A 20327-nucleotide genomic window follows, 5' to 3' on the forward strand; every position below is an offset into this window, starting at 1 on the left:
TAAATATCTTTTCATGTGCTAATTGGCCATTTATCTATCTTCTTTGCAGACCTGTCTCAGCTCCTTTGTCTACTTTTCAATTAAATGATATCTTTTTATTATTGAATTGTAAAAGTTGACCCCTGTGGTTTAAAAAGCTTTAGTCAAAAGCAAGTTCTGAGTATATGTGAGAAAGGCTTATCTTAGTCAATCTACACATACTTTATTCTTTCTAGAATAAGCAAAGCATCCTTATGCTTCTGGATATGAGACTAAATTCGTATTTTCAAATCTTTAAGTACAATCTCATTAACAGTAGTAACTATGATGAAACAACAATGCTATACCTCCCTTTAGGTACAACCAACTACAGTCTTCTGCTTGGTAATGCATGCTCTGATGTCAGAATGCCTAGATTCAAGTCCCAGGACCACCACTGGCATGCTGTTTAACCTTGAGCTTATCACTCAAGCTATCTAAACTTAATCCTTCTCACGTGTAAAATAAGAATGATCATAGTTCCCATTTCATAGGACTGCTGTAAGGATTATACATAATGATAAATGGAAGGTGAATGGCACACAGGAAACATTCAATAAACGTCTGGGATTCTCATTAGATTTTAAAGGGGAAATTCAGTGTTAGAGCACTTCTACCTCTTTGTTTTCTGATATCTGAGTCAGTCAATACAGATGAGTTTTTATGGTTAATAAGAAACATTCTGCAGAAATAAATGGCTACCTTTATTTTCTCTGGTTGAGACTCTTGAATGACCACATTACTTGTAGGCCAAGTTAACACTCCAGGAAGACGATAAATCAAGGTTCGGGCTTTCTCAAAGTGATTGAGAGCTTCTAGAAATCTAAAGTCACAATTATGAAGAAAGAAGGTATTAAAGATGTGACATGATATTTTCACTCACCACAACAAAAGTCACCATGATCTCAAGCTTACTGGGAAGAGTACATTTGAGAAATCACTGGACAGAAATATTTAATGTAACCTAATTTTTTAAAAAACAAAACATTCTTCTGTTATAATAAAATAGCAATATACATTAAGCACAACTCTATATAGCTTTATTGTGGTAGATACACACTAGTCCTGTTAAAGTTGCAACTTATTTGAAATTAAAGTTTCCAACAATTAAAACTGAAAAATAATTTGGCTGTTCTATTTTTGTTTCAGTAACTAAATTAAAGTAGATTAGAATAGCAAATCTCCACTTCAACTAATTAATCATAAAAAGGAGAATTATTTTTTTAAAATATGACTCTACTATAATGTCTATAGTAAAAATCTCTCTGCTGAAAAAATTTTTTGAAGGATCACGGATTCTGGATATCTCTCTCTCTCTCTCTCTCTCTCTCTCTCTCGCTTTTTGAGTTGGAGTATCACTCGGTCACCCATGTTGGAGTGCAGTGGCATGCTCATGGCCACTGCAGCCTCGACCTGCTGGGCCTAGGCAATCCTTCTGCCTCAGCTTTCTAAGTAGCTGGAACTACAGAAGCACGCCACCATGCCTGGCTAATTTTTGTGATTTATGGTAGAGATGAGGTCTCACCAAGTAGGCCAGGCTGGTTGCAAACCCCTAGGCTCAGGCTGGCATTACAGGCTGAGCCACCGCGTCCAGCCGACATCTTTCTTCAACAATAAAGCAGTGAATTTGTTTAACAGAACAAATGTGTAATTAAATTGCTTTAAGTATAAATTGAGATGCTTTAGTTCTGATCTGATTCATGGTTTGAAGAAATAATGTCAATAGATTCCTGCAGTCCATTGAATAAAGAATATTAAAGTACAGGATTATAAAGTGAACCAAGTCTTTATTCTTCTCTTCTTACTAAAAAAGAAAGCTTCCTGCTTTCTCCAATCTTGGAATGATTTCCCAATTTAAAAACTTATTTTGGGGCCAGGCACAGTTGTTCACACTCATAATCCCAGCACTTTTGGGGTGGATGTGGGAGGACTGCTTGAGCCCAGGAGTTTGAGACCAGTATGGCAAAATTGTAAGACCTCATCTCTACAAAAAATAAAAATATTATCTGGACAGGGTGACATATGCCTGTAGTCCCAGCTATTCGGGAAGCTGTGGTGGAAGGATCACCAGATCCCAGGAAGCTGAGGTTGTAGTGAGCCACGATTATGTCACTGCACTCCAGCCTGGGTAACAGAATGAGACTCTGACTCAAAAAAACAAACAAAAAAATACTCAAAAAACTTATTTTTTCCTCTAATTACAGAAAGATTCAAGTGCAAGAAAGCTAGATCCGCATCCACAATAAGACAATTATAAACAGCAGTAATTCAAACAAGAAACAGCACATTATAATGCCAGAAAAGAGCATTTAGTCCCACATCATATTTAGAAATTAAAGGTAGATGCCTTTCAACATGATAAAGACTTTTCAATTTACCACAACCTCCATGATTTTAGACATTTGTTATTTCTCTGGACCTTGTGAAGATCTGTGTCACCACTGATTAAGCAAGTATGTCTTAAATAATTTCTACTAAACTTTGAAACTAATGTCATTTGCTATTACTATAAAGGTGACTGCCCAATACTCACTTTCCCTGCATCTACCTGATCAGCCTAGCCAGGCAGTAACTTCAAGAAGTAAAAAAAATTTTCTTTAATCTTTAAAAATCCATAATGGAGGTTCTAGATTAGATTCTAGATCGAGTAATCTAAGATTGGGTTCCCCAGCATCTCATAAAATTTCCCCTTACAAGTTAGATGAAAATTTAAAGATAATTAAAAATTATGAATAATATTTAATCAGTCAACAACTATTTCTTGATAAAGTTACCTAACATACCTACTACTATACATACTGGGTGCAAGTGGCAGAAAATATATATGTATATTTTTAAGCTCAAGATTGAATCCTGTCCCCTAAGAGTCATATAGACATTTTGAGAGGACAAGACTAAGACATGCAACATTTAGAGAACAGCTTCATATTCATTTATTTTGGGTAAGATTACAACTACAATAGAGTTCCAAGAAGAGATTTTTATTCCTAACTCATGATATCTTTGAATATATACACACATCTAGTTTAAATAATCTTCATACGGCTAGACTCAATGGCTCAGCCTGTATCACAGAACTTTGGGAGGCCGAGGCAAGTGGGTTTCCTGAGCCAGCAGGTTCGAACCAGACCTGGCAACTTGGCGAGACCTTGTCTCTGCAATAAATCAAAAAATTAGCTGGGCATGGTAGCGCGCACCTGTAGTTCCGGCTACTTGGAAGGCTGAGGCGGAAGGATTGCCGGAGCCCAGCATGTCGATGCTGGGGTGGCTGTGAGTGTGCCACTGCACTCCAGCCTGGGCGCCAGAGTGAGACTCCAACTCAAAAAAATAAAATAAAAATAAATAAATAAATAATCTTTATGCAAATTTTCAAAAAATAAGTATTTAACCAAAAAATTATACAATCAGATTTTAAAAGCATTAATACATATCAATTCAGTTACAATTTATAGATGATGCAGACTAAATAATATTAAATCTTTAATGTCAAATTACTCTACTATTGACTTTCTTATTAGATTCAAAATTAGAAAGCACCAAGAATTGCAATGATTGGCCTTGCTTTAGTAATTAATATTGATAGTGAAATGCCAGGTCCTCAAAGTAAATTGCAATTATAATAGTGTGCCCTATAGAGAAGATAACAAAATAATTCCCAAAAAGGGATCATCATCACATTAGACTTGGAATGAGTAATCAGCCTAGAGCTTAAAGTATGTAGTTTCTACTAACCTGTTTTTTTTCAAATATACTTTTCCAATTCCACAGTAGGCCAAGCAATCAAGTCCCTCACTGGGGTAGTGTTCAATGATCCTCTTAAACTGGTTTTCAGCTTCAGATAATTCCTTCAATGGCAGTGAGAGCAATGATCATTTACACAAAAAGAGAAATGCTATAACAGATTTTATCTGAAGGCTGGGTCTTTTTGTGTAAAATTAAAATAACAACTACATATCTCCAAATTCCTGTGGCAAAATCATACTTTCTGCATTTCATTCTCTTAGGAATTGTATAAAATTCAACCAAACCAATTCTGAACATCTGACAGCCAATTCTATGAGCATTTATTCACTAGTACACACTTGGGACCTGGAATGTGCTGGCTATGCTAAAAGGTGTAAAATCATGGTGTAAAAAGATTGATTTTGGTGCAAACACACCATGACATATGTCCTAGTAAGTGCTGCACTCTTGGAAGGACTAGCATTTTAATGACATCCCAACAAGGTTTCATGGCATAAGACAGATGAAAGCTCTTTCTTAAAAATAGCCTTTTAGTAACAACTTAACAGAGCTTAGAGTGTATTCTTTTTTTAATATTTTCAACAGTGGGAAACTACTGAGTTGAATGAATTCTGTTTTTGGGGAAAATATCCAAAAACACTTACTTTTAAGAGATATTAGTAACTCCATTGTGTAAAAAAGAAATGTCACTTCAAAATGGAGCTTTGAAACCTATTACAAAGGAGGCATTCCAAAAATCTGAAGGAAGAGTTATACTGGAGTAAACACATGGCTTCCTTAGGAGATAACTCTGATGAAATTCTTTTAAATATGTAAGTTCTAACCACACCTGTTTTGTTTTTTTCCAAATTAATCTCAATATTTTTTAGTAAATCACAAATGTAATAAACTATTTCTTCAATTCTGATAAGACAAGATATAATATTTATTATTATTCTGTAGAATAAAACTAAAATCATGAAGTCCTGTCTCCAAGGATCTCTTGGAAAATAGGCAGCCATTTATGGAAGACATTCCTCTGTCACACTGAGAACAAGGAAAATGAACCTCACATACTGTGGACCACTGGGAGAGAGTGGAACATCAAAGACAGCTGAGATACTCATTAGGTAACAATTTAGGGTTAAGCCTTCATTTAGCCAGGGGAGGATAACCTATACTTGAGGTCATTTTAGAGCACTTCAATATTTATAGAAAATCCAAAACCACTGAAATCAAAGTTAAAATGCCAAACAGTGAAGGTAGGTAAATGTTCCAGAAGAGCAAAGAAGAAGTATGACTCATGGAAGACATGGAAGCTCAGAGCTATACAGTGATTGTGTGCAGTTATGGGAAGCCTACACTCCAGATATAATAAAATACCCAAGTACTCACCACCCAGAACTAGGAGATATTATCATTATCATTTTTACTATTGTTTTTCTAGTAAAACAGCTTGACTTTTAACCTTCTCAGGTACACTCCTTTCTTCCAGCACTGAAAGCAACCATAATCTTAAATTTGATGCAAGAACAGTACACCTTTCTTTACTTTTACAAGATGCACAGATATCCATAAAATATACATAGTATTATTCTCCATGTTTTCCAAATTGCATATAAGTAGAATTATAATGCTTATGTCCTCCAACTTGCCTTTATCCCACATTATTTCCGAAATCTATCAATCATGATAAATTAGCTTGCTTACATTTCATACAAATAAAAAGTAGAGTACAACCAGTTGCCTGACATAGTCTTATAGGAAACAAATCAGATTTTCTTTAAAAACACAAACTAAATTAAACTGACATATTTCAGACAAAATTATCAGAAAGTATAAAGAAGGCAATGAGTCAAAATGAGAAAACTTTTATAAGATATATCAATGTTATATTTTTGATTGTGTATTACCTCTGCTATAAACCTTACCTCAGGCTGTCCTATTCCAAGTAGAGAAACAGCAAGTCCATAGACTACTAAGACATAGTTAATCATGGCCAGGTTCAATTGCTGTCAACAAAAATGCTTTTGTTAAAAATCTGAACATATTTCTTCCCACATTGCATCATCCTAACCTTTTATTCACAATAGAAAAAGAAGTGTAATAAAATCTCACTAACCATGATTGGGCTAAAGGCTAAATAGAATTAGAAAGCATATTTTGCAAAGATAAATAGTTATATTGTTATCAAGTATTAAAAACAAAGAATCGGCAGTTTTTCTTCTTTGAAAAACTTGCCCATAGTAGGTCTTTCTGCATGAATTTTCCTTTTTCTCTTCTTTCTCTAATAATTTTCTTTGCTTGAAAACTTTGCTGGCTGCTCTAAAATTCATTTTAGAAATGAGTCAAAGAATCCATGGGTCTTGTAGTGCACCCCACTCAGCATCATCTGGTGCCCAACGTGCAAGCTCAGCAATTGCCAGCATCACATGGTCTGTAACTTTGGCAGCACTAGTTTCTCTCTCTCTCTCTTAGAATAACTTCTAATTAAAGTAATATTCTTATGTACATAAGGGGTACCAGTGACAGATTAAGATATTTGTTCTCCTACAACCTTATCTAAGCTACATATATACCTAGCTAGTACAGACATACCACAGAGATATTAAAGGCTTGGGTCTAGATCACCAAAATAAAAATACTGTAATAAAGTGAATCACAAGAAGAGTTTTTGTTTCAAGTGCATATAAGAGTTACCTTCACACAATACTATAATCTATTAAGTTGCAACATTATGTCCAAAAATAATGTACACACCTTGATTAAAAAATGCATTATAGGCCTGGTGGAGTGGTTCATGCCTGTAATCTCAGCACTTTGGGAGGCTGTGGCAGGAAGACTGCTTGAGCCCAGGAGTTTGAGACCAGCCTAAGCAATACAGCAAGACCTCATCTTTACCAAAAAAATCAGAAAATTCGCTGAGCATGGTGACACACACCTGTAGTCCCAGCTATGTGGGACACTGAAGCAGAAGGATCACCTAAACCCAGGAGGTTGAGGCTGCGGTGAGCCATGATCACGCCACTGCACTACAGCCTGGGCAACAGAGTGAGACCCTCCCCACAAAGCATATATATACATTGTTACAAATGCTAGTAATCATCTAAGCCTTAGGTGAGTCACGATCTTTTTGCTGGTAGACAGTTTTGCCTTGACGTTGACAGTTGTTGACTGATTAGGATGGTAGTTGCTGAAAATTGGGGTTGTGGCAATTCCTTAAAATAAAACAACAATGAATTCTGCTGTATCAATTGGCTCTACCCTTTACAAAAGATTTGTCTGTAGCATGTGATGCTATTTGGTAATGATTTACCCATACTAGAATTTCTTTCAAAATTGGAGTCAATCTTCTCACACCTTGCCACTGGTTGATCAACAAAGTTTATCATTTCCACATAGCATCCTCATAAGGAGCAGATTCCATCTCAAAAAACTACTTTCTTTGTTCATTCACAAGAAGCAACTCCTCATCCTTTCAAGTATTATGAGATTGCACCAATTCAGGCACATTTTCAGGCTCTATTTCTAATTCTAGTTCTCTTGCTATTTCAACCAAACCTATGGTTACTTTCTCCTTTAAGGAAGTAATCCCTCAAAATCATCCATGAGGGCTGGAATACACTTCTTCCAAACTCTTACTAATGTTGATATTTTGACTTCTTCCCATGAGTCAAATGTTCTTAATGGCATCTAGAATGGTGACTCCTTTCCAAAAGGTTTTCAATTTACTTGGCCTAGATCCATCAAAGGAATCACATTCCATGGCAGCTATAGCCTTATAAAATGTGTTTCTTATCTAATAAGACTTGAAAGTTGAAATCACTCCTTGATCCATGGGCTTCAGAATAGTGTTAGCAGACATGAAAACAACAATAATCTCCTTGTACTTCTCCATCAGAGCTCTTGGGTAACCAGATGCATTATCAATGAGCAGTAATATTTTCAAAGGAATCTTTTTTTCTGAGCAATAGTTCTCAACAGTGGGCTTCAAATATTTAGAAAACCATGCTGTAAACAAATGTACTGTCATCAGGTTTTGTTGTTCTATTTCTAGAGCCCAGGCAGAGTAGATTCAGCACAATTCTTTTTTTTTTTTTGAGTTGGAGTCTCACTCGGTCGCCCACACTGGAGTGCAGTGGCAGCTCCCAGCCACTGGAGCCTCGACCTGCTGGGCTCCGGTGATCCTTCCGCCTCAACCTTCCGAGTAGCTGGAATTACAGGCACGCGCTACCATGCCCAGCTGATTTTTTTTTTTTTTTTATTGTAGAGATGAAGTCTCGCCAAGTTGCCCAGGCGGGTCTCGAACCCATGGGTTCAGGCAATCCACTCACCTCAGCCTCCCAAAGAGTGGGATTACAGGCTGAGCCACTGAGCCCAGCTCAGCACAATTCTTAAGGGCTCTGGAATTAAACGGTAAATGAGCACTGGTTTCAACTTGAGTCACCGGCTGCATCAGCCCTTAACAAGAAAGCCTGTCCTTTGGAGATTTAATGCCAGGCACTGACTTCTCCTCTTTAGCTATGAAAGTTCAGTAGAAGGCTGTGTTGCCTACGTTGAAAATCTGTTGTTAGAGGAGCTTCCTTAAACAAGTATCTTTACTCGATTTTCTAGATAACTTGCTATAGCTTTTACATCAGCTGCTATACCTTCTACTTTTATGTTATAAAGATGGCTTCTTTCCTTAAACTTCATTAATCAAACCCTGCTTCAAAGTTTTTTTCTGCAGTATCCTCAACTCTCTCAGCCTTCACAGAATTAAAGAGAGATAGGGCCCAGCTCTGGATTAGGCTTTGGCTTAAAGGAAGGTGTGGCTGGTTTGCTCTTCAATCCAGACCACTAAAACTCTATGTTAGCAATAAGGCTGTTTCACTTTCTTGTCATTCATGTGTTCACCGGAGTAGTACTTTTCATTTCCTTCAGAAACCTCTTCTTTGTATTCTAAACTTGGTTAACTGTTTGGTGCAAGAGGCCTAGCTTTCAGCCTATCTCACCCTTCAACAAGCCTTCCTCATTAAGCTTAAACATTTCTAACTTTTGATTTAAATTAAGAGATGTACACCTTTTCCTTTCACTTGAACACTGATAGAACATTATCGGGTCATTAACTGGCCTAATTTCAATACTTTTGTGTCTCAGGAAACAGAGAGGCCCAAGGGGATAGGGGTAGCTATAACTGGTCAGTGAAGAAGTCAGACCACATACAACACTTAAGTTCTTATATGGGCACAGGTTGTGGCACCCCAAAACAAGTACAATAGTCACATCAGATCACTGATTACAGATCACCATAACAGATATAGTGATAATAATAATGAAAAGGTTTGACACACTGTGAGAATTATAAAAATGTAACACAGAGACCAAAGGGAGCACATACTTTTGGAAAAATCACACCAACAGACTTGCTCAATGCAGGATTGCCACAAACCTCCAATTTATAAAAACTGTAATATCTACAGAGTGCAATAAAGTTAAGCACAATAAAACAAAGTATGCTTGCCCTTTCTTTCTGGACGAAAAGATGTGATTAAAGTGAGTCCAAATCCTTGATTTAATACTCTAATAATAGAAAAAGTCAGTTCTAATGGCCCCAAATCAAGATGAGAGCATAAACATGGATCAAACAATGAACATAACCTTAAGGTTTGAACTGAAGTAGTACCTACTTTCCACAACCTGAAGTAGTTTCAGTCGATCTCAGCAAGGTCTAAGGTATGTTAATAAAATGAGTTAAAAAGCCTTGATTCTCTCTTTTCCTACATTCATCTGAGATGCATTAGCCCTGATAAACAAGTTATAATACAGCAATTTTACCTTTATTTTCTGAGGATCTAAGCCATCCAGCAACTCTGTAAAGGCTTGTGCAGCACTGCGGCAACGTTGCTCCAACAAAGCTGCATAACCATCTTGAATTAAACTTCTCAGCATCTTCAGTATATTAGCAAAATCCTGCAAAAAAATATTTCAGTAATCAATAACCTATACACTTTTAATATAAAACAAAAGATGCCACATATTAACAAAAACTCTGCTGGTTTCCATCTAACACATCAAAGTTTAGGAGAATGCTCTCCCAAAATATGTATGGAAAAGAGCAGCTCTCACATAAACTTGACTTTTGTTATAGTATTTAAAAAGCTCAATGATGGCCATATTTTTTTTTTTGAGTTGGAGTCTCACTCTGTCACCCAGACTGGAGTGCAGTGACCGCTCCCGGTCACCGCAGCCTCGACCTGCTGGGCTCCGGCGATCCTTCCGCCTCAGCCTTCCGAGTAGCCGGAATTACAGGCGCGCGCTACCACGCCCAGCTGATGTTTTGGTTTATTGTCGAGATGAGGTCTCGCTGCCCAGGCGGGTCTCGAACCCGCGGGCTCAGGCAATCCACTCACCTCAGCCTCCCGAAGGCGCGGGATTACAGGCTGAGCCACCGAGCCCGGTTGATGGCCATATTTAAGATATAAATTTGAAGTTACAGAAGATGGCATGCTATCCTCACAAATGCTTTTTATTAGTCTTGTATAAATTAAATCAGTTTTCATCTCTTTCTCATTCTTCTTTTTTTTTTTGAACAAGATGAAGTCTTACTATGTTGTCCAGGCTGGAGTGCGTGGCTATTCTCAGGCACAATCAAAGCACACTGCAACCTCAAATTCCAGGGGTCAACCAATCCTCCCGCCTCAGCCTCCTGACTAGCTGGGACTATAGACATGCGCTACCATGCCCAACTTTCTTTCTCATTCTAGAAAACAGATTCATATAGCTTCATATTTTTAATGGAAGTTATTCCTTTCAATACAATACAATATAAATGATCTGTACTGAAAGCTCTACCAGAGCAGGATGAATCACATCACCATACACCAAGTATCTCTGTCTTTAGCACATGGGAGCATTAATAAAAATGTGTTGAAAAAAAAAAGAAGCCTCAAAAATAACTATCAGGCTGGGCACAGTGGCTCACGCCTATAATCCCAGTACTTTGGGAGGCTGAGGTGAGAGGACTGCCTGAGCCCAGGGGTTCAAGACCAGCCTGGGCAACTTGGCAAGACCTTGTCTCTACAATTTGCCAGGCACCTGTAGTCTCAGCTATTTGGAAGGCTGAGGTGGAAGGATCGCCTGAGTCCAGCAGGTCAAGATTGCGGTAGCCATAACCGTGCCACTGCACTCCAACCTGGGTGACAGAGTGAGACTCTGACTCAAAAAAAAAAACCAAAGAAAAAAGAACTATCATATTTATTTAAATAATCTTATCATCACAAGCTGTCTTCTATTTAAGTCCTTCATGGTTTTTAGAGTCAGTAAAATCAATGTAAGAAATAATTTAAAAATCTCCAACTGTAAAAAATCCTCAAAAAATACTTTTAAGCAAATTATTAGTAATATATTTGTCCTTTAAGAGATCCATTATGTATACCTAAAAAATGAACCACGTATTATAAAACAAATATTCTAGATTTTCATCACTAAAAAACATAGAATGAATTTTATACACGGTTATCTGATTAAAGTTAAATCATTCAAAGAATACAAAGTTTGCTCTTAAACAATTATTGAGTAGGTATAATGAAACTGCAAGTTTTTAAATCTTTTAAATTATTCAAATCCTAAAAATATTTAAAGTTAATACTATTGGTAAATCTTTGGGAAGCAATTCTGTAGTGTTAACCATTAGTTAAACCTCTGGCTAGCATAATTATCATGCTAATATTTAAATTTGTGATAGTTTGAATTGTTAGCAGTCATAAATTACATGTCTATAATTAAAATTATTAAAAATTACATCTTAGAGACGTACATGACTAGAACTTTATTGATGTGAAAATGTTTTGTTCAGAGTTTTACTTTTTCCATTGTAAATGTCTTCTCCATTACCTGGCGGGCAGCTCTGGAAGATTTAGAAAACTGTTTTTCCAAGATGTTTTTCCAATCTATTGGTAAAGTCAATTGTGAACTAGAACTAAAAGAGAAAAGCGTTTGTTTTGAATCATTTTAAAATAAAACAGTCTGACATATAAAGAAAAAATGTATTTACTGAGTAAATGGAGAGTCACACAAGTTCCTGAATAGAAGTATTACCAAGATGCCAATTCCTCCCTCAAATTAATCTCTAAATACATGCAATCTCAATAAAAGTCCCTATAAAATCAGAGGTAAAAGGAGACCAGATGAACCTATTATAAAGATGATATGGAAAAATAACTTGTGAGGGGAATAAAAGAAAATTTAGGAAGTATTTGCTCTGATCATCAAAAGTTATTACAAATCTGCAGTCATTAGTAACAACCTAGTCTTGAACCAAGAAATGTGCCCAGTAAACAATGGGAAGATGCTCAATATCTCCAGTGAAAATGTACTAATATCACTATTTCAGAAATTCTTACCCCCAAAGTTGGTGAGAGTAAAGAAGATTCAAGCACTCTATATGGAATTTTCAGCATTTTTGACACAAAATGGGTGTTTTTTTTCCCAACACCAAATACTTGACATTTTTCCACATCGATTCAACCATCCAACAACTAAGTAGCCAGTAATGCAACTCAGTTCTGACAACAACTCCCAGAATTAGCATGGAACCCACAGGTTAAAGGCTTGGTCCAATAAGACTGCCCTCACTACTAACATCAGCCACAAGTGGGGTGCCCAGATTATCCACACTTCTGCCCCACCAATTATAAACTTGTGGGTTCCCATGTTCCCCTCTTTAGGTTCACTAGAACAATGCACAGAACTCAAGAAAGCGCTTATTTAATATACCGATGTTTTGTTTTGTTGAGTCAGAGGCTCACTCTATCACCCAGGCTGAAGTGCAGTGGCACAACCATGGTTCACCAGAGCCTTAACCTCCAGGGCTCAGGTGATCCTCCTGCCTCAATCTCCTGAGTAGCTAGGACTACAAAGTGTGCACCACCGTGCTCAGAATATCTTTAAATTTTTTTGTAGAGATGAGGTTTCACTGTTGTTGCTCAGCTATTCTCAAACTCCTGGGCTCAAGCGATCCTCCCGCCTCTCAAAGTGTGCTGGAATTACAGGTGTGAGTCATCATGCCCGACCACTATTACTGGCTTATTATAAAGGATACAACTCAGGAACAACCACAGAGATGAGATGTATACAAAGGCTGGAGGTGTAAGAAGCTTCATGTTCTCTCCAGGTATGCCACTTTCCCAGCACATCGATGTGTTCACCAACCCAGAAGCTCCCCAAACACTTGTTTAGGGGTCATATTGAGGTTTCATTGCATAGGCATATAGGCACAACTGATTAAACCACTGACAATTAGTGACTGAACTCATTTTCAATCTTCCTCCCCTCCTTGGAGGTTGGGTATGGGGGTGAATCAAGTGCTCGGTCTTTCTGATGACCAGACCCCACTCTGAAGCAATCTGAGATATTGCCTCAAGTCATAGCATAAACTCTAGTACAAGGAAAGATGTTCAGTAGGAATAACACAAGACACTGCTTTCATTCAGGAAACTCCAAACATTTGGGAAGCTCTGTGCCAGACACTGAGTCAAACACAATCAATCAATCAATATTAATACCACACCATCTTGTAGTTTGGTAAGAATGTTCATTTTCTGAGAGAAGAGTTTGGTAAAAATCTATCAAAGGTAAAATTATACATCCCCTTCGACACAGCAATCCCACTCTAGAAACAACTTATTCAAATACACACTAACAAGTGTAGAAATGCATGTGCAAGGATGTTTACTAAAATAATGCCTGATTTATCCTCTTCAAAAGAAGAAAAAAAAGAAAGGAAGAGAGAGGTGGAGGAAGAAAAAAAAGTGAAGGAGAAAAGAGGAGCAGAGAGCCTAAATATACAACAATGGGAAATACATCTATACTATAAAAAATGCTGCAGCCATGAAAATAAAGAAGGTAGATTTTATGGCTGATATGGGAAGATAATAAGATATTTTGTAAGATATAAAAAAAAGCAAGCTGTAGGCCAGAGCTATTCTGATAACAATGAAAATGACAGTAATAACAATAATGACAACTGAAGTATACTGAGGATTTACTATATTCCAGGACTCTAAGTGTTTTATGTGGTTATTCCATTTAATCATGAAATAACCCCATGAAGTAGATATCAAATAAGAAGCGTTCAGTTTGAAAGTGAAACACAACATCAGGAAAATAAACTTGCCTTTAACAAAACAGGTTAAATTACAATTGTGCATTTAAAAAATGATTATTTATTAGGATATAGTTTCTTTAGGGATGGAGAAGAGGGCAGGGAAGAAGTCTTAGGATTTTTCTAATAAGTTATAGAATTACATAGTATATTGTGTCCCTGTTTTGTATTTAATTTTTAAAGCAGCATTACAAAATGATCATCTTTGAAAAAACGAGGGCTGTACTAATTTCTCTTCGTGTTTTTGATATTCATATCATTCTCCCTGTAACACCTATCATGGATTTAGCCTTAAGAAATGAAGGAAAGCCGGGCTTGGTGGCTCAGCCTGTAATCCCGCACCTTTGGGAGGCTGAGGTGAGTGGATTGCCTGAGCCCGTGGGTTCGAGACCCGCCTGGGCAGCGAGACCTCATCTCTACAATAAATAAAAAAAAAAAACCAGCCGGGCGTGGTAGCGCATGCCTGTAATTCCGGCTACTTGGAAGGCTGAGGCGGAAGGATCGCCGGAGCCCAGCAGGTCGAGGCTGCGGTGGCTGGGAGTGGCCACTGCACTCCAGTCTGGGCGACCGAGTGAGACTCCAACTCAAAAAAAAAAAAAAAAAAAAAAAGAAATGAAGGAAGCCGGGCTCGGTGGCTCAATCTGTAATCCTGCACCTTTGGGAGGCTGAGGTGAGTGGATTGCCTGAGCTCATGGGTTCGAGACCCGCCTGGGCAGCAAGACCTCATCTCTACAATAAATCAAAAAATCACCCAGGTGTGGTAGCGCACGCCTGTAATTCTGGCCACTTGGAAGGCTGAGGTGGAAGGATCGCCAGAGTCCAGCAGGTTGAGGCTATGGTGGCCGGGAGCAGACACTGCACTCCAGTCTGGGTGACAGAGTGAGACTCCAACTCAAAAAAAAAGAAAAAGAAAAAAAAAGAAATGAAGGAGAGGAGGTGGGGAAGATGGCGGCCGAGCCAGTTGGACTATACGAGTCCCCGTGTGACTGAGTGAGTGTATGAAAAATTTTGTGTATGTGCTGGTGAGCAAGTGGGCATGTGAGTGGATGACTGAGTAAGGGCTAGGGAGCTAGCCGCCAGGGCTCTCCTGTTGCAGCGGCTAGTACCACAGCATCTGGGCTTGGGCCCTAGCGATTCCCGGGACACAGAAGCCAAGTGCCATTGTCTTTCTTTTCCTTTTTTTTTTTTAAAGTCAACAAACCCTCCCTGGCAAGAAAACACTGGGAGAGACTGTCTAAGTGGGGCTCGTGAGTGGGTGGCCCGCTGGTGCAACAGGTGGTGCTGCAGCTTCTCTACTTCGTCTCTGGCTCTTCCTGGGTTGCAGAAGTGGTGCACCATTGTTTTTTTAAAACAGACAGAAGTTTTCCTTTGGAAAAGCCACCGGGAGACACTATTGCCCCAGGCACACCCTCACCATTGAAGCAGGAGAAAGACTGCTCTGGGCTTTGCCTCATCACTTCAGCAGCTTGCAGGGTGCTGGAAGGAGCTGCAGATGGAGTCCAGAGACAAGTTCCCATGGAAGAGGACAAGAGAGGCACCCCCACCATACTGAAGGCAGGGCAGGAAAATGCTCTGACTTGCTCACCATGGATCAACAGATCCGATCTCTGTGACTAGCAGATCAACTACTCAGGACTTGATCATGGCCCAAAGGGAATATCCTGAGAGCACAAACTTCAGAAGGACCTGACAAGTGCTGAGTTCCAGGAGCCCCACCCCTTACCCTGATCCAGCTGTGGGGCAAAGGGTGTGGCCAGAAAAGGTGGAGTAAGAACTCCAAAGAGATCAGTGGTGAGTCCAGGGCTGACCCAAACCCCCTACTCCCCAGAAATCCTCTGAACATCAGACCCAGACAGCTGGGCCACGACTGAGAGGGACAAACCCAGGTGGAGCCTGGACGTCAGTTGCAATAGGAGAACTCCATTTCAGGATAGGTCTGGCTGTGCCACCCCAGTGACAGTACATAACTGGGGAAGAGACAGTCCCGTACATCCCTACTAGAGATCTCTCTGACCATACCAGAGTGAGAGGGGAAGCCTGTAGCCCCACCCACCTCCACTGCCCCTCCTCTGTCCCTGCTTCATTTCCTGAGGAGAGACTGAAAGAGGGCTCTACAGGAGAGACCCGATTAGAGGAACAATTACAGAGCCTGCCACAAGAGGGCAGGTTTTTTTATTGGTTTGTTTTTGTTTTTTAAATTTTTGATTATTTTTTAATTAAAGAAATTTTTTTGACAGTCTGCTTGTTAGTTCATCTATTTTTAAAATATTTTTCCTTTGTGCATGAATGTGTATATGAGGGTTTGATCTGCATATCCTTCCAAAAAAATATTTTTTTAATTTTTCTTTTTCTGTTTCTTCTTTTATTTGTCATTTTCTGTTTATGTGTGTATGTGAATGATTGAGTGTTCATCTTTTGATTTTGTTGTGGTTGTTGGTTTTTGTTCTTTTGTTCTTCTGGGTCTTTTTTATATTCATTTCTTATAGTTTAAGGGGTATGGCAACAGATGTGTGAGGGTTCAACCTAAGTCCCCCCCTACCTTTTTTTTCCCCTTCGGTCTTTCTGTTTTTCTTCTCTATTCACTTTGTGCTAGGCATGTGTGTGTGTGTGTGTGTGTTTAGTTTCTTGGGGGTCCTTTTGTTGCTGATTGTTTCGTTTCACTTTGCTGTTATTCCAGTTTGTTTTGGAGTGTGTGTGTATGTGTTCAATTGCTTCTGCATTGGTTTCTGCTTTGCATCATCATATAGAGTGGTAGTGGGGAGTGGGTCTCAGGGAACACATACCACAATAAGTGAACATTTTAATTTGCAAGTAGCATCTGATTCCTGGTGCCCCCATCCCGCACTTTATTTGAATGTCAAAAACTACAAGAGACAGTAAAGTTTCCCATCCACCATCCTATTTCAAAATAGAACAAACCCAGAGCCTGGACCAGAGAAGAATAGAAGTCTGAGCAAACGTCAGAAGCCTCTCCCACTGACACTGAATAACAGAACTAAAGAGAAAAACAAGATGTATCACAAATGAGGAAAAACTAAAGGAAGACCTCAGGCAATTTCATGTGTATCAAAGACAAAACTCCTGAAAAATAAGATCTTGGTGCCCAAACAAAGAAAGTCACCAAAGACTGTCCCCAGAATATGACAGGGATTAGGGAATGGATGGAAAGAGTGAATAGGACTCAAGAAAGACAAGATATAACACTGAAAGAACTTGTAACAGAGATTCTGGCAATAAAAATTTCATCCAGAAAATAAATAACAAGATGACAATCATGGAAAGCAGAATTAATCTAGCTGAAGAAAGAATCTCAGAATTTGAAGACCAGAACATGGAATTGACCCGATCTATAAAAAACATAGAAAGAAGACTCAGACAGGAAGAACAAAGCCTACAAGAGATGTGTGATTATATCAAGAGGCCAAACCTACGCCTGATTGGTATCCCAGAAGAAGAAAGGGAAATGGAGAACAACCTGGAGCAAGTATTCTAGGAAGTAATCCAAGAAAACTTTCCCCATCTCACCAGAGGTATGACCAACCAAGCACAAGAGATACAGAGAACCCCCACAAGATATCAAATGAGAAGACCAACCCCTAGACACATAGTAATTCACCTACACAAAGTAGGCACAAAAGAAAAAATCCTAAAGGCAGCAAGAGAGAAAGGTCAGACTACCTACCAGGGAAAACCAATCAGAATAGCAGCAGACCTATTGGCAGAAACACTACAAGCAAGAAGGGACTGGAGCCCTTTATTCAAAGTCCTCAGAGATAAACAATTTAGACCAAGAATTTCCTATCCAGCCAAGCTCAGTTTCATCAGTAATGGAGAATTAAAATCCTTCCCAGACATCCAATCCCTAAGAGATTATGCAGCTTTCAGACCAGCTCTACAAAAGACACTTTAAAAGGTATTAAGCACAGAAGAAAGAAGAAAAAGACTGACCACACACTTTCCAAGAGAACAGCAGAGCACAGAAATAGCAGAGAATATAGTGCAACAAGAAACTTGAAAACACAAATATACATTAACCCCAAAGCCAAAAGAAAACAAGCAAACAAAGGAAAAACTTTATAAGAACCTCATGACAGAGATAAACAATCATATTTCAATAATCAGCCTGAATGTGAATGGACTAAATGCACCACTGAAAAGACACAGAATAGTGGACTGGATAAGAAACCATGACCCAATTATTTGCTGCATCCAGGAGACTCATCTCACTTCAAGGGATGCACACAGACTAAAAGTTAAAGGTTGGAAAACGAGTTTCTAGGCAAATGAGATCACAAAAGAAGGCAGGAGTTTCAAGTTTAATATCAGACAAAACAACCTTCAAGCTATCAAAAATTTTAAAAGATGCAAAAGGACACTACATAATGATGAAAGTTTCAATCCATCAACAAGAAATATCCATCCTAAACATATACACACCCAACACAGGAGCACCTGCATTTATAAAGAAACTACTAAGTAAACTAGAAAAAGATATTGACTCTAACACTATTATAGCAGGGGACTTGAATACCCCACTGACAGCCCTAGATAGATCATCGAGGCAAAAAATCAACTAGGAGATCCAGAACCTAAACTTGACACTCGACCAAGTGGACTAAATAGATACCTACAGATTATTTCCCTCAACAACCACAGAATACACATTCTACTCATCACCACATGGAACATAATCCAAGATTGATCACATCCTTGGCCATAAATCAAGCAAAAACAAATTCCATAAGGTTGAAATCTTGCCATGCATATTATCAGACCACAGTGGAATAAAAATAAATATTAACACCAACAACATTTTCCCAAAGCCCACAAAGACAGGGACACTAAGTAGCATGATGCTGAAACACTATTGCGTCAACACTGAAATCAAAGCAGAAATTAAAAGATTCCTGGAAACAAATGAAAATGAAGAAACATCTTACCAAAACTTCTGGGATGCCCTGAAAGCAGTTCTCAGAGGGGAATTTATATGTCTATGTGCACACATCAAGAAAACGGAAAGATCGGAATTTGAAAGCCTAACAAATCACCTAAGGGAGCTATAAAGAAAAGACCATCAAAACTCCAACTTTAGCAGAAGAATCCAAATCACAAAAATAAGAGCCCAAATACGAGACACAGAAAACAAAAATATCATAGAAAACATCAACAAAACAAAAAGCTGGTTCTTTGAAAGAATTAACAAGATTGATGGGCCCCTAGCCAAAATGACCAAGTAAAAGAAATAAAAAGTTCAAATAAACACAATCAGAAATACAAAAGATCAAATCACAACTGACCCCAAAGAAATACAAAAGATTATCAGAGAATACTATGTGCACCTATATGGGAACAAACTTGATAACCTAAATGAAATGGAGAACTTTTTGACATCACACAACCTCCCCACGTTGAAACAAGAAGACATTAAGACACTAAATAGACCAATAACAACCCAGGAAATGGACTCTGTCATACGAAAACTACCAACCAAAAAAAAGCCCTGGATCGGATGACTTTCCAGCAGAATTCTACAAAACGTATCCTACTGAAAGTATTCCAGGTAATTGAGAAAGATGGAATTCTCCCTAAATCATTTTACGAAGCTAACATCACACTGATACACAAACTGGGTAAAGATCCAACAAAAAAAGAGAACTACAGGCCATCTATGAACATAGATGCTAAAATCCTCAACAAGATTCTAGCAAATCAGTTCCAAAAACACATCTCAAAATCATCCACCATGACCAAACAGGCTTCATCCCCAGGATGTAGGGCTGGTTCAACATTCACAAGACCATAAATGTCACTAAATACATCAACAGATGTAAAAACAAGAACCAAATGATAATCTCATTAGATCCCGAAAAAGTTTTTGATAAAATCCAGCATCGCTTCTTGATAAAAATCCTCAAACACCTAGATATAGAAGGAACATACCTCAAAATAGTAAGTGCCATCTACGATAAAGCCACAGCTAACATATTGCTAAATGGACAGAAACTGGAAACATTTCTCCTGAAAACTGGAACAAGACAAGGCTGCCCACTCTCACCCCTCTTGTTCAACATTGTGTGGCAAGTCCTAGCTCGGGCAATTAGACATGAGAAGGAAAACAGGGGTAACCAAATATGAAAAGAGGAAGTCAAGTTATCTCTCTATGCTGATGATATGATCCTATACCTTGAAAATCCAAGAGAATCTGTCAAAAACCTCTTTGCACTGATAAAGGGCTTTGGCAAAGTCTCAGGGTACAAAATAAACGTGCAAAAGACAGTTGTATTCCTATACACCAACAAGGAGGCAGAGACCCAAATAAAAAAGCACAATTCCATTCACAATAGCCACAAAAAAAATGAAATACCTCAGCATCTTGCTAACGAGAGAAGTGAAAGACCTTTACAATGAGAACTACAAAATGCTGCTCAAAGAAATCCAAGAA

At 38.4% G+C, this 20327-nt stretch overlaps 1 protein-coding gene across 1 annotated transcript in view; it reads right to left on the reverse strand.

The window, feature by feature from the left end:
* The window catches only part of TTC3 (tetratricopeptide repeat domain 3), a 147452-nt gene that overhangs the window by 63501 nt on the left and 63624 nt on the right, over window positions 1-20327 (reverse strand). The window contains exons 17-21 of the mRNA XM_021714458.1: window positions 11617-11701; window positions 9559-9693; window positions 5673-5753; window positions 3751-3863; window positions 721-841 (exon numbers count right to left, since the gene is read on the reverse strand). Of these exons, the coding sequence (XP_021570133.1) occupies window positions 721-841; window positions 3751-3863; window positions 5673-5753; window positions 9559-9693; window positions 11617-11701 (535 nt within the window). The remainder of the gene's footprint in view (window positions 1-720; window positions 842-3750; window positions 3864-5672; window positions 5754-9558; window positions 9694-11616; window positions 11702-20327) is intronic.

The sequence above is a fragment of the Carlito syrichta genome, unplaced genomic scaffold (genome assembly GCF_000164805.1).
Source record: "Carlito syrichta isolate Samal-C Ts95f unplaced genomic scaffold, Tarsius_syrichta-2.0.1 Scaffold305651, whole genome shotgun sequence".
In the NCBI taxonomy this organism is placed as follows: Eukaryota; Metazoa; Chordata; class Mammalia; order Primates; family Tarsiidae; genus Carlito; species Carlito syrichta.